This window comes from Callorhinus ursinus, unplaced genomic scaffold, assembly GCF_003265705.2.
Source record: "Callorhinus ursinus isolate GAN/ISIS: 27379988/994484 unplaced genomic scaffold, GSC_fseal_2.0 scaffold89, whole genome shotgun sequence".
Taxonomy (NCBI): Eukaryota; Metazoa; Chordata; class Mammalia; order Carnivora; family Otariidae; genus Callorhinus; species Callorhinus ursinus.
The window spans coordinates 1,172,806-1,184,742 of record NW_027397151.1 but is presented as its reverse complement, the minus strand read 5'-3'; the positions used below and the strand labels follow the sequence as shown (position 1 = coordinate 1,184,742).

Below are 11,937 nucleotides of genomic sequence, written 5' to 3'. Positions count from 1 at the left end.
GGGGGCAGCAATCAGAAATGCTGCAAGACCCTTGCCCTCAGATGGCCAGCAAACGCCTTCATCTTAAAAAGATAGAGGGGGTTGGGGCTCCATGGGGCAGGAGCAGGGCTGGAGTTGGCTCTGAATCATCTCGAGGGCAGGAGGTCTCCAAAGCCAACATCCATAAAATACCAGCCTCTAGATCAATGGTCTGCTCCTTGTGCCCTGGGGCTGGGCTGTGTCTAGCAGAGAAGCTGAGAACACCCGCCTGTGGTAGGGCTCCCTTCCCTGCACCTCTGCCCACGCTCTCCACTGCCCTCAGCACCCACACCCCTCCTGGACAAGGGCGACCCTACAAACTGGCCCATAGGCTCCCTCGAGGCCGTGGGAAGCGAGAAGGAGGGGCAGATTGGTCAGTCCCCGCAGGGGGGACAAAATATGAGTACGGTCCCCCAGGACCCCCACTCTGAGGGAAGGTGAGAGAGTACAGGGTTGGCCTTCAACGGTCAAAGCCTGGCTCCCCAGCTGGTGTAGACCACTTGCCCAAGGTTCCTGTGCCTCAGTTTCCCCACTCACAAAGGGGAGAAAAATAGCCACCTCCAAAAAATAAGCAGGGTACTTCCCGACGGCTTGGCCCCTACAGTCCAGGTAAGGCCATTGTGCTCACCGCTGTCCTCAGGGCCTGGCTCTGATGACCAAGGGCTTGGGAGGCCACGTGTCCCCTGACAGGCAGTAGACAGGAGACTCAGCTTCCCCAGGAAACTGGAAAATGAAAAGATGACCCAAAGCAGCTCAGCCTGGCCCCCATCCCGCCTCAAGGCCACTTGAGAACTGCGAAAGAGGCTGCTGGGTGGAACGCCCTCTGTGGTCCTCGCACAAAGACCCTGGAGGGCTGCTTCCCACAAGAGTACTGGCCCCCCAGACCCGGACTCAGCAGAGCTGCATGTGTGCATGCATATGCAGCTATGGGAGAATCTGCATTCCCGACAAGGCCCCGGTGTGATGCAAGCTGCTGCTGAGAAGCCGGGCTGCCAGAACTCGGCCCTCCTCTGTGTGGTCCGTCCCAGAGCCCAGCGCCGGGAAGTGCACGCATGCACCCCACGCCAGGCACAAAGGACTTGCCCATCAAGGGTAAGGTAGGGAGGTGATGAAATCGACTGTTGTGTGTTCTTACCTGGGGGTCCTCTGCACCCACAAGATCAGGGCCTGGGGGCTGCCCTTGGCCATCACAGCCCAAGTCGCTCACTCCCCCTACAAACCCTAAGGAGCACCAGCAGGGACTGGGCCTCCCTGTCCTTCATTATATGAGGCTCACTTCAGTGAGAGGCAGATGGGACGCCATGGGCCTGGCAGTCTCTCTACTGCAAGACAAATCAAGCTCCTGACCAGACCGCAATTTGGGCAAAAGAAGGAGGATTATCAGATACGATACCGAACACCCAGATTTGTACTTCAAACAGACAAAGAATAATATTGGATATAAGTATATCCCACACAATATTTGAGCCCTACCTATACTGTGTGAAATTATTCATTTTTTATCTGAAATTCAAATTTAACTGAGCATTATCCTTTATTTTTATATGTTAAATCTGGCAACCCCACAAAGAAGGCAACACACCCCCCTGACTGATCAGGAGTGACCAGCCGCTGAGCCTGGCCTCCCAGGGCTCCCCTCCTCCCCTGGGCCAGGCTGAGCCCTGCAGGCGACATGGCGGAGACAGTAATAGTACCAGGTCAGGACGCTGTGAGCATCCGTGGAGCGGACCACACAGCCATGCCCAGTGGGCAGGACAAACAGGGTCATCACGGCAGTTCCTCATATGCCCTATGTGAAGAATTAGACTTTTTTTCAAAAATGCCATGACTGGCCCCCTGGCCAGGTGCCAAGGGAATGGGAAAAGCCTTGACTTGGTTCCCAGCTGCAGGTTTCTGAGAGGGGAGCGCTGGTTTAGGTCCAAACAGTGGGTGGGAGACGCCCCCTAGAGGTGTGATGGGTGGGCTGCAAGCCACAGCTAGCTCGGAATGGGAAATTTCTGCCAACCCAGCGGGCGGTCACTGGGTCCCTTGGGCACCTCACACCTCTGAGGCCCCTCAGCCCAGGAACGGGGATAACGCTGCAGCCCTTCATGTCCAGATGTGAGGACAAGGCCCAAGGAGGCCCATGGTCCAGCAGGTGGACGTGAGCCAGTGGGGCCCACAGCTGGCCTCCCAACTCTGAAAGCTGTGCTTTCTATGTCAGCATATTCCTTCGGTGTCTGGGGGGTGAGCTCCACTGTGTGCGCCAGAGAGGAACGGTCCACAGGGCAGTGCCAGCCAAGCCGGTAGGATTCCATTTCTGTCCCAGAGACTGTCAGAGTCGAGGACAGTGTGCCCAAGGGAAGGTAGACACACAAGGGCATGTCTGACCAAAGCCTTCCAAACTCTCCTTCCTCGGAATGCAGCTCTCACAACCAAGAACAGGCGTCCCCTTGGGAGTGGAGGACAGGTGCCCTTTGATAAGCAATGGCCACTACCTTCCAGAGATGACATCAGCATCCCAGGCGAGAAACTCCACTTGGGCAGAACCCAGAGCTGGTCTTGGGAATAATTTATCGTAGCCAAACTCATACAAGACTGATGAATAAACCAGGTGCTTTGTGCGTTCATTGGCCATGGGAGAGATCACTTTCCAGGGCCTCGGTGTTTCTCATCTGGGGTCCAAGCCCCCCATTGCTGGGATTAAGATACTTGGGAGGCCTACTGCATCTTTTGAAGGTGGCAGTGGGGGGACAGGGTATCATTCGGCCTCAGTGATCAAGAGAGTGAGTGGACAGTTGGTTCCTGGGTCTGTGAACAAATGGCCAGTGTCCTCCTGCTGTGGGCCAGATCAGCCCTGGCCCCCTGGGTCTGACTGACAAGCTGGCAGGGAAGGCGGATGCTGAACACGTTGTCACCACTGGTTTGCCATGACAGGCAGTGTGGGCCCTGTGGAACACTGGCTGAGTGGTAGGGCCGTGAGGGACCAAATGAGATCCTCTTGTGTGGGGGTCAGGGTAAGAAACCTCGCCACAGTCCCACAGTCAAGGACTGAGCGAGCAACTGATCCCCAGGTCCCTCCCCAGCCTGCCAGGCCTGGCCTGCTCTGGTCCCCCCGGACCCTCAACTGGGCTCCCCCTTGCAAGCCACCTCTGGCACCCAGGGCCACACGTGCCTCTCCAGCCGCCCCTCTGCCTGTGTCCCAGCCCTCAGCTCTCAGGTCCAAGGTCACCACCCCCGGACTCTCTCCTGACCCCCAAACAGGAGGGCCACATCTCCCGGGTGCCGGCGAGGGGACCCGTATCGCCAGCAGCCCCCGTGGCAGATAGGACTCTATCCCCCGGGCTGTCCCAGGGGCAGCGCTCCTTCCAAGGGGCAGCGCGCAGCAGTGTGGCACCAACAGTTCACTGGGAAGCCTGCGCGCGTGTCCGGGGCAGGCCCAGGCCCGCACCAGAGCGGCCCGCGGTCAGGGCGCCCGACCTTCAGCAGTACCCCCAGGAACGCGCCCTTATGGAGCCCAGTGCACGCAGGAGGAAACTAAGGCCTAAAGACGCTCTGCGCCTTGCCCAGACCAAAGTCCACACCCGGCGGGAAGCGAAGAGCGTTCCCCGCGGCGGGTCCGGGGCCCCAACACCGGTGGGCGTGGCCTGGGGACGGGGCGGGGCGCGGTCCGCGGGGGCGGGGGGGCCGGAGCCGGTGGCCCTGATTGGGTAATGCCTCGATTCCTCGTGGGACTTCCTCCAGGCCAGCTGCCCCGCCTTGGCCCCGCCCCCGCCGTGGCCCGGGTCGGGGGTGTAACCTCCAGAGGCCCGTGGTCACGGCGAGGTCGGGCCGGGCAGTGGAAGCCGCGGGGAGCCCAGGCCGGCAGGCGTGATCAGGTGCCTGCTCTTCTTCCTAAGCGCCTCAGTCGGCGAAGTGCGGCTGCAGTCCCGCCCCGCAGAGCGCACAGCTCGGACGCGCCGCACCGGGAGTCGCGCAGCCGGCGCCACCACCTCCCCACCAGAGCGCTTCCGCAGCCTGCCGGTGCCGACGGCGCTGCGCCGCGGGGCCCGGCCGCCAAGGGGCGCCGTGGGGACCACCCCTCGGCTGCGCCTGCGCCGGCGCCGCGCACGAGCCGGAGCGCAAACCCGCCGAGCGCGCGCCCGCCCCGCAAGTGCGCCTGCGCGGAGGCCGTGGCTGCGCCCGCTCCCGCCGGGGGCTCGTCGCTGCGCGGCCGGGCCATGGGGGAGGCCGAGGTGGGCGGTGGTGGCGCGCCGGGCGACAAGGGGCCGGGTGAGGCGGCCACCAGCCCAGCCGAGGAGACGGTGGTGTGGAGCCCCGAGGTGGAGGTGTGCCTCTTCCACGCCATGCTGGGTCACAAGCCCGTCGGTGAGCGGAGCGCCGCGGAGGCCGCGGACCCGCGTGGGGGCGGGGCGGACCGGGCAACGGCTGGGGGCGCGGGGCGGAGCCTCCCACGCCGCCCACCCACCTGCACTTCCTCCTCCCTTGGCGCGCGGCGACCCCTGCGCCCGCCCACCCCCTCTCCGCCGACCCTGGCCCCTCCAGCCCCCTGTCCCCTCCCTCCTTCACCCCCTCACCCCCTCCCCACCGACCCCCTCCTGCACCCCTCCTGTACCCTTTTCTGTCCCTTCCTGAGCCCACCCCCCACCTCCGCCAACCCTGCCCCCTTCTGCACTCCTGCTGTACCCCTCCACTGTCTGTACCCTCCTGCATCCCTCCACTTCCTAATATCCTTCCTCTGTCCCCTCCTGTGCCCACCCCTCCCACCCCCATTGCCAACCCCACACCTGCCCGTACTCTTCCAGCCCTGCTCCCTCCTCTACCCTCCCTCTGCATCTCCTACAGCCACCTTCCTGTCCCCATCTTTACCCTTCCCCCGCTGAGCCCTGCCTCCCATCTCTCTCCTCTCCTCTTACTTGCTAGCCCAGCCCTCCTCACAAGCTGACTCTTTTCTCCCACAGGTGTGAACCGACACTTCCACATGATCTGTATCCGGGACAAGTTCAGCCAGAACATTGGTCGGCAGGTCCCATCTAAGGTCATCTGGGACCATCTGAGCACCATGTATGACATGCAGGCGCTGGTGAGCAGATCCCAGACACAGCTCCTCCATGTGTTTGCGAGGCCCCGTCTTTAGGGGGCCCTCTGTCCTGTGCACATCCCAGGGAGCAGCAGGAATTAACAAGGGGGCTCCAAGTAGTTTCACTAAAAACCCAAACTCGGTGACAGTAGCTGGCTCCCCTCACAGAACCTCCTTCACACGGGGTGGTCAGTGACAGTCTCTCCAGGGAGGCGACCAGGGAGCTGAGGTCCGTGGGAGGAGGTAGAAGGCCCCAGAGTGCTCTAGGTAGGAAGGTGACAGGATCCAAGTCTGAGTCAGGTGAACCTGGTGGCTTCTGTGAAAACCGGGCAGGCAGGGTCCCCATCTTCACAGGACCCCAGCTAGTTTCATCCGAAGGCAGGCGGCTTCACTAGGTGACCACAAAGGCCCAAAGGAACAGGGATGTTCCTCGGAACAGCAGGTGTCAGGGCCCTGTGGCAGCAGGAGCTGGTGAGCCAAGGAGCTGAGGAGGCCAGGGCCCCTGGAGAGTGGGTGGGGGTGGGGGTTAGAGGCATGCAGAGGGGCAGGGGCTTATGCCGGGCTGAGGAAGGCTCTGCCTCCCTGGCTGACTCGGGGCCCCACCAGCCCTCCCAGCCGAGGCCGTCTTTGTCCAGACCCAGTGCTGCCCTTGCTTCCTGTTGGCTCTGGGCAGGTCACTTGCATCTCCTTGTCATACTCTAGAGACGGGATAAAGGTGACAGCTTTGCTCTGGGGACTGACTGCCTGGCCCACAGGAAGCATCCTGGGATCAGCGCAGCAAGGACCAGCTGCCAAGCTGAAGGAGCTGCTCCCCGTGGGGACCTCATCCCCACACCTGTCACATTATGGCGTCACCTGGTTCCCAGACTCCCCGGGCCCTGACTCTAGGCCAGTGGGGGCCGGAAGCCAGACACAGACGTGAGGGTAGCAGGGTCCCTGTCCTGGGGGAGCCCCTGGTACAGGCCGGGAGACAGACACTGACACCCAGCACCAGGCCCACGTGACCCTGGTGAGCCGCAGGGCACCACTTGGGGATTTCGGTCCGGGACAGGCAGCCCTTCTCCCCTCTTCTCCCCTCTTCTTCCCAGCTTCTCCCCAGCTATCCTTTGTTCAGAACTAGGCAAGACGTCAAGGCTGTCACTTCCTTAGACCCCTGTGCTTCTCCGGGGCTGCTGCCGGGGTCAGGCGGGACCCTGGCAGCACGAGTCCGTGGCCCCCACTGCTGGGGGACCTGCAGGCCCGGGAGCCGTGGGGTTTCTGAAGCTCCAGGAGATGTTGATAAGCACGTTTGCCGGCTAGCAGCTTGTTGTAACACAGCCCCCAGACTGCAGAGAGGAGCCGTGTCTGCTCAGTCACAGTCCAGACCCTTTCTGCCAGCACCCTTTCCCTTCCTTTGGGGGCCCTGTGTCTCCAGGGTCTCTGTCCCTTTTGGCCCATGAGACAAGTGGAACTCCAGTAAGCGCTTGGTGCCCCTGACACCACTTTGCTTTACCTGGTTTCCCAGGCGGAGGCTTGCCTCTCCAGCACCGTCTGTGCCTGTGGGCTTCTGCCCACAAAGACGGGATCAACGGTGCCACGGCCTTTCCTCGGGCGGTCACTGCACTCTGAACACACACTGGTGGGGAGGGAGCTGCACTGGGGCAGCTGTGGGGCAGCCTGACCACTGCCTCCCGCCCTTGCCCCTGGGGCCGTGCCAGGAGGTGACCCTGGCTGGCGGCTGGCGCTGTAGCTTTGCCTTCTGCGGGTCTGTTAGGAAAGCCCAGCTCCTCATAGACCGAGAGCAGAAAGAACATTCTTCAGCCACTCACGCCCACCTGCGCAGCTCTCTGAGACTCTGCGCGCGTTCATCAGGTGCTGCTAAATTGGCTCTTACACGTTTTTGGTGACTTGCTAAAATCACGTTTTTTTCTTTGTTTCTATAACAAAAATCACCGTTTTTGCCGTCAGCACGAATCTGAGATTCTTCCATTCCCAAACCCAGAGAGGAACTTTGTCCTTCCGGAAGAAATCATCCATGAAGTCCGAGAAGGTGAGGCTCCAGTGGGTTGGGTCTGGTTGGGGAGTTACAAGGCAGGATGTGGGCCAAGGGCGGTGGTGTCAGGGTGAAGGTCATGAGCCTCAGGGAGGAGGTGAGGGTCGCTGGCGTGGAGATTCTTGGCCCAGGTGGACTGGGGGGGGGGGCTGGGGAGCCTCGGGGACTGGAGGGAACTTGTTCAAGAACAATCGGCTCTCTTTAAAAGCGGCCTGGCGGCAGCTGAGAACCACACACACAGCCGTCCCCGGCCTGAGCCATCCGCAGCATTGGGCAGGGCCACGTCTCCCACCGTTTTGGTAAACGTCAGCTGTCGCCCCACAGGAAAAGTGGTCATTGAAGAGGAAATGAAGGAGGAAATGAAGGAAGATGTGGACCCCCACAACGGGGCAGACGATGGTGAGTGGGGGGCACCCCTGACGCCTGGGCCCTGCGTGCAGCCCCACATCCCCAGCCTGGGTGTCCAGTTGGCTTGCGGCCAGAGCTGCCCTGTCCACTCCTCCACTCGCTTGGGCGGGAGCCTCACATGGCGGCCCACACCACGAATAAGCCCCAGGGTGGCCTCGGGTCCAGCACCAGTCAGGTGGATGGAAAGCGTGCATTGCGAGCACAGGCCCAGCTCCGCGAGGCAGGAATAGCGGGTGGACGGGCAGGGTCCTGCGGCCTAAGGTCACAGGGGTCACATCCTCAGGAGGACCCGGCTCTCTGCAGGCCCCACGGCAGCCCCAGCTCAGAGTGGCCTGTGTGTAGGTGCAGGTTTCCATAACTTAGCGGGAAGACGAAATAAAATTCTGGATATTCTGTTTTCAACCAAATGATTTTGTCTCCCAGTTTTTTCATCTTCAGGAAGCTTGGGGAAAGCAACAGAAAAGTCCAGCAAAGACAAGAACCCTTCGGACTTGGGGTCGAAGGAAGGGGCAGACAAGCGGAAGCGCAGCCGGGTCACCGACAAAGTCCTGACGGCAAACAGCAACCCCTCCAGTCCCAGCGCTGCCAAGCGGCGCCGAACGTAGTCGTGGCTCGGCCATGGCAGGTGGCCCGGGGCACCACTGTCACCCAGCTGGACACCCGCCACCTGCCCTCAGGCCCACTGCGACCACCTGCGGCTCCGGGGGCCAGCTCAGGTGCGGAGAGCCGTGAGTCAGGCGTCCAGGGCCCCCCCCCACCCCACGCCACCGGGTGAGCTCCAGCCATGCTGGCCGCCGGCCGTGCCGTGGTCCGGGCTCCACAGAGCAGAGCGCGGGGCTCGGGCAGGACAGCTGGAGTGGCAGGCAGGGTGCCTGCTGTGTCCCTGGGGAACGCTGGTCTTGCTGGGCAACTCGGCTCTTCCCATCTGCCTGTGTGTCCGTCAGCCACTCTTCCTAAACCGGCAGCCCCCTCGGGAGAAAGAGACTCAGGCCACCTGCCTTCCGGCGCCTGCGCCAGAGAAATCGAGAACTGGATATTTTGCCTCATTCACTTGTACTGTAACGATGTATATAATTTGGTGGTATTTCACTATTTAATTTTTAAGAAGCCTATTTTACTAGTATTTTATATGAAAAAAATATTGAAGTTAAACCTGTGTTGTATTTTTCCTGAGATGCTTTGTGTTAGGTAGTGATTACTGACGCTTTCTGCTCGGTTTTTATATGCCGGAAACAGAGTTTGTAGGGCTATTTTTCTATCTCCCTGTAACTTGTAAACAGACCAAATGAGTGCGTGGAGGGAGGTGCACGGCCAGGGCGACAGATGCTTTCGTTTGAGCGCCAACCATTAAAGCACAAAAGAAGCAGCCCGAGTCTTGTGATTTTGATGCCAAAATAAGTTCCCTTTTCTAACAGTAGGAAGTGTTTATTTTCCCAAGGCTTATAATGCAGCCTACCCTCTCCAACGTCTTAGTATTCACTGGATTCGATGTATTTACCAACTAGAAACAGGACTAGAGTGGAAACTTTGTTGAGTGTGACAAGTCCTTCAAATACGGTAAACAAGGCAGAGCTGGTGGCTGGTGGAGCTGGGACGTCCGGGGGGCTCATCCTCAGGCAACGTGAGACTCCGGGCTGAGTCTGTTCTCCACAGAGGAAGGTACAGCCCTCCAGGCAGAGCGAGAAGGAGATGCCCTCCCTCCTGGTCAGCCACCGCGTCCCAGGCTCTTCATCTGGACAAGTCACCTGGAAGCTGAATTCCCATGCACCCAGCTGAGCCTCTCCCACCATCTTGGAGCAGGAGGCCGGCCCCGCGGTACAGCCGGCCAGGCGAGGGCACAAATCTCGTGCACAGCAAGTGGCCCAGCCTGGTCAGAGACTGGCCTGCACCAAGCCTGCCGTCACTTGCGGGGCCTTGAACACATTGCTGGTGCCCCTTCTCCCCAGCAGGGCCCAGCCCCCGAGCACAGAAAGAGCATCTTGTGTCCGGGCTGCTGAACCTGAGCACCCGGGTCCCCGCCCGGCTGCCCTGTGCCGGAACCGGGAGCAGAAGCTTGGTGCAGGTCGACCCACTGCTGGGGAGCTTGGTGGCCAGGCCTCCAGCACGGGCTTTACCTGAGCAGGAACCTGGTCAGCACCCAGGATGGAGTCCAAGGCTGCGGCTTTCCCACGCAGTCCTGCCAGGGGCGTTTCTTCCGAGTTCTGAGAGGCAGTGCCATGAGACCTGCTGCTGTCCCAGCACAGCAGACGCCGTCCTCACCCCCAAATGCCCAGGTGGGATGGTCACTGCTCGCCACAGAGCAGGGAACGCACCCCGCATGTGTCTGAGGGGGAAGAGGGAGCAGAGGTCTGCATTATAGCGAGCTCAGTGCCCTGCAGCCCTCCCACGGTGCCTGCTCTGGGTCAGGTCCTGCGGCTGAGGCTGTGATGCCCATGAGAAGCCCAGTCCCTCGAGGGGGCTGCAGGGAAATGGGGCAAACAGCTCTGCGGTCGCAAACGGTGCCAACAAAGATGGGGGGTCTTCCCCAGCCTTGCTGGTAAACCCCCATCCGAAACAGTATCTTCAAGGCCCTCAACATGCTGGAAAAGCCTAGTGCTGCATTCGGTGAGTTAACATCTGCTGCGTGCCTAAGAGAGGTGGGAGGAGGTGCGTGCCGGGCGAGCCCATCAACGCAGAAGGGCAGGTGCTTCACCGCCCCCCCACCTCAGGCATCTTTTTGGGGCCCAGTCCCCATGCCCTTGTGCCTGTGGGGGCTGCAGTCCTCAGCAGGGGTGAGGCCAGCCCAAGCGTCCCTGGCCTGGCGGGCACAGGTGTCCGAGCCCTGCCCAGCTCTCACCACCCGGGCTTTCCTGCCCTGCAGCCAGTTCAGGTCAAATTCACAGGTGTCTGGAGCACTGAACCTCTCCCGGCCTAGGGGTCCTATCTGTGACCAGGGGGTCTCATGTGTGCCCCCCTCACATAAGTAGGAGGTGTCTGAAAGAGGCTGGGAGCTGGGATGAGGTGGCCGCAGAATAAAGGGAAACCACAGTCAGTTGTTCCAAGCACCGCTGACCTTAGCCCAGGAACCTCCACAGAGGCTCTGTGTGTGGGAAGCGTGGGACCCAGCACCCTCCCTGCAAGAGGGCGGCGGGGTGGGGGTGGGGCAGGTAGGTGTGGCCTCAGCGCTCCCTGCTCTGGCCCAGCCCAGGTCCCCCCAAGGTTGATGCAGGAGGAGAGTGGGCTCCCAAGTACATACATACTGAGCAGCAATGGGGTGCAGCAGGGTTCCCTCGGGGCTGGTTGGGTGGGGCTGGGGCTTTGGCCTAATAACATGGCTGCAACTGGTTTTGCCTGAGGAAAATGTTAAGGCGGGTCTAACCTGAGCCCTGAGCCCGAATCTGCTGAACAACTGCAAGACCCCTCAGTGAGGAGCAAGGCTACCCTCGAGCACAACACCTACTGCTAGTGCACAGAGGAGGTGCAGGAGTGCATGTGTGTGCGCGCGCCTGTGGGCATGGCGTCCTAGGCAGCAATGGGGACAGGCGTTCCTCTCAGCCCCCTTGCCCACCCCCTGGCCCAGCCTGGGCAGCAAGCTGTCTAGAGCTCTGAGCCCACCACGGCATCCCCAGGCTGTGGAGGGGAGCAAACTGTCTTCAGCACAAGACTGGGGCTCCAGCTTCTTCCTGCAGCAGAATCTAGGCTCCCAGATTAACACGCCCTGAGATGAGCCCCCTGCAAACAGTACACAAAGCAACTAAAGATGCAATTGGGTGTGAGTTACTTGTAAAGCAGAAACGGGGCAATGTCTTAAGAGCAACTGTTTTGGGAAAGTCTGTGGTCTTGGCCCTGGTCGGGGGCAGCTCAGTGCTGCTCTGAGCATGGGCTGGGACTACAAAGCAAGATGCCACTGCACAACACGCTTCAGAAGAGAGGCACAGCCTCCCTCTCAGAGCAGCCAAACCTTGTACTGCCATCCCCAACACACGGACCCCACCATCAGAGGCTCCTGGGGTCATCTACCTGAAAGTCATAGCCAGGGTCTCCAGGGCCAGCTGTAAGTCAGACAACCAGAAGGCCAGGCCTGTGTCGGCAATCTGCGTTGGGCTGGCCTCGCCAGATGTGCCTGGGCTGCCTGCTCCCCCTGAAACCTGCCCTGGCCATTGGCGGCCAACCGTTTGCAGAAATGCCCAGATGGGGGCGCCTGGGTGTCTCAGTCGGTTAAGCGTTGGACTCTTGGTTTGGGCTCAGGTGGTGATCTCAGGGTCCTGAGATAATAGGGCCTTATGCTCAGTGTGGAGTCCGCTTGGGTCTCTCTCTCCCTCTCACTCTGCCTCTCCCCCTGCTTGTGCGCTTGCTCTCTCTTTCTCTCTCTGACAAGTAAATAAAATCTTTTAAAAAAATAAAAAAGAGAGAGAGAAAGAAAGAAAGAAAAAGAAAGAAA

The 11,937-nt window shown here is 60.6% G+C and overlaps 1 protein-coding gene across 1 annotated transcript; it reads left to right on the top strand.

Annotated features, from left to right (window-relative positions):
• Window positions 1-4,146: 4,146 nt before the first annotated feature.
• MRGBP (MRG domain binding protein) lies at window positions 4,147-8,669 on the top strand. Its single transcript, XM_025865089.2, has 5 exons — window positions 4,147-4,365; window positions 4,959-5,080; window positions 7,025-7,106; window positions 7,434-7,508; window positions 7,941-8,669. The coding sequence occupies exons 1-5, from the start codon at window positions 4,218-4,220 to the stop codon at window positions 8,120-8,122; spliced, it is 609 nt and encodes a 202-aa protein (XP_025720874.1). The 5' UTR covers window positions 4,147-4,217; the 3' UTR covers window positions 8,123-8,669.
• The last annotated feature ends 3,268 nt before the right edge of the window (window positions 8,670-11,937 follow it).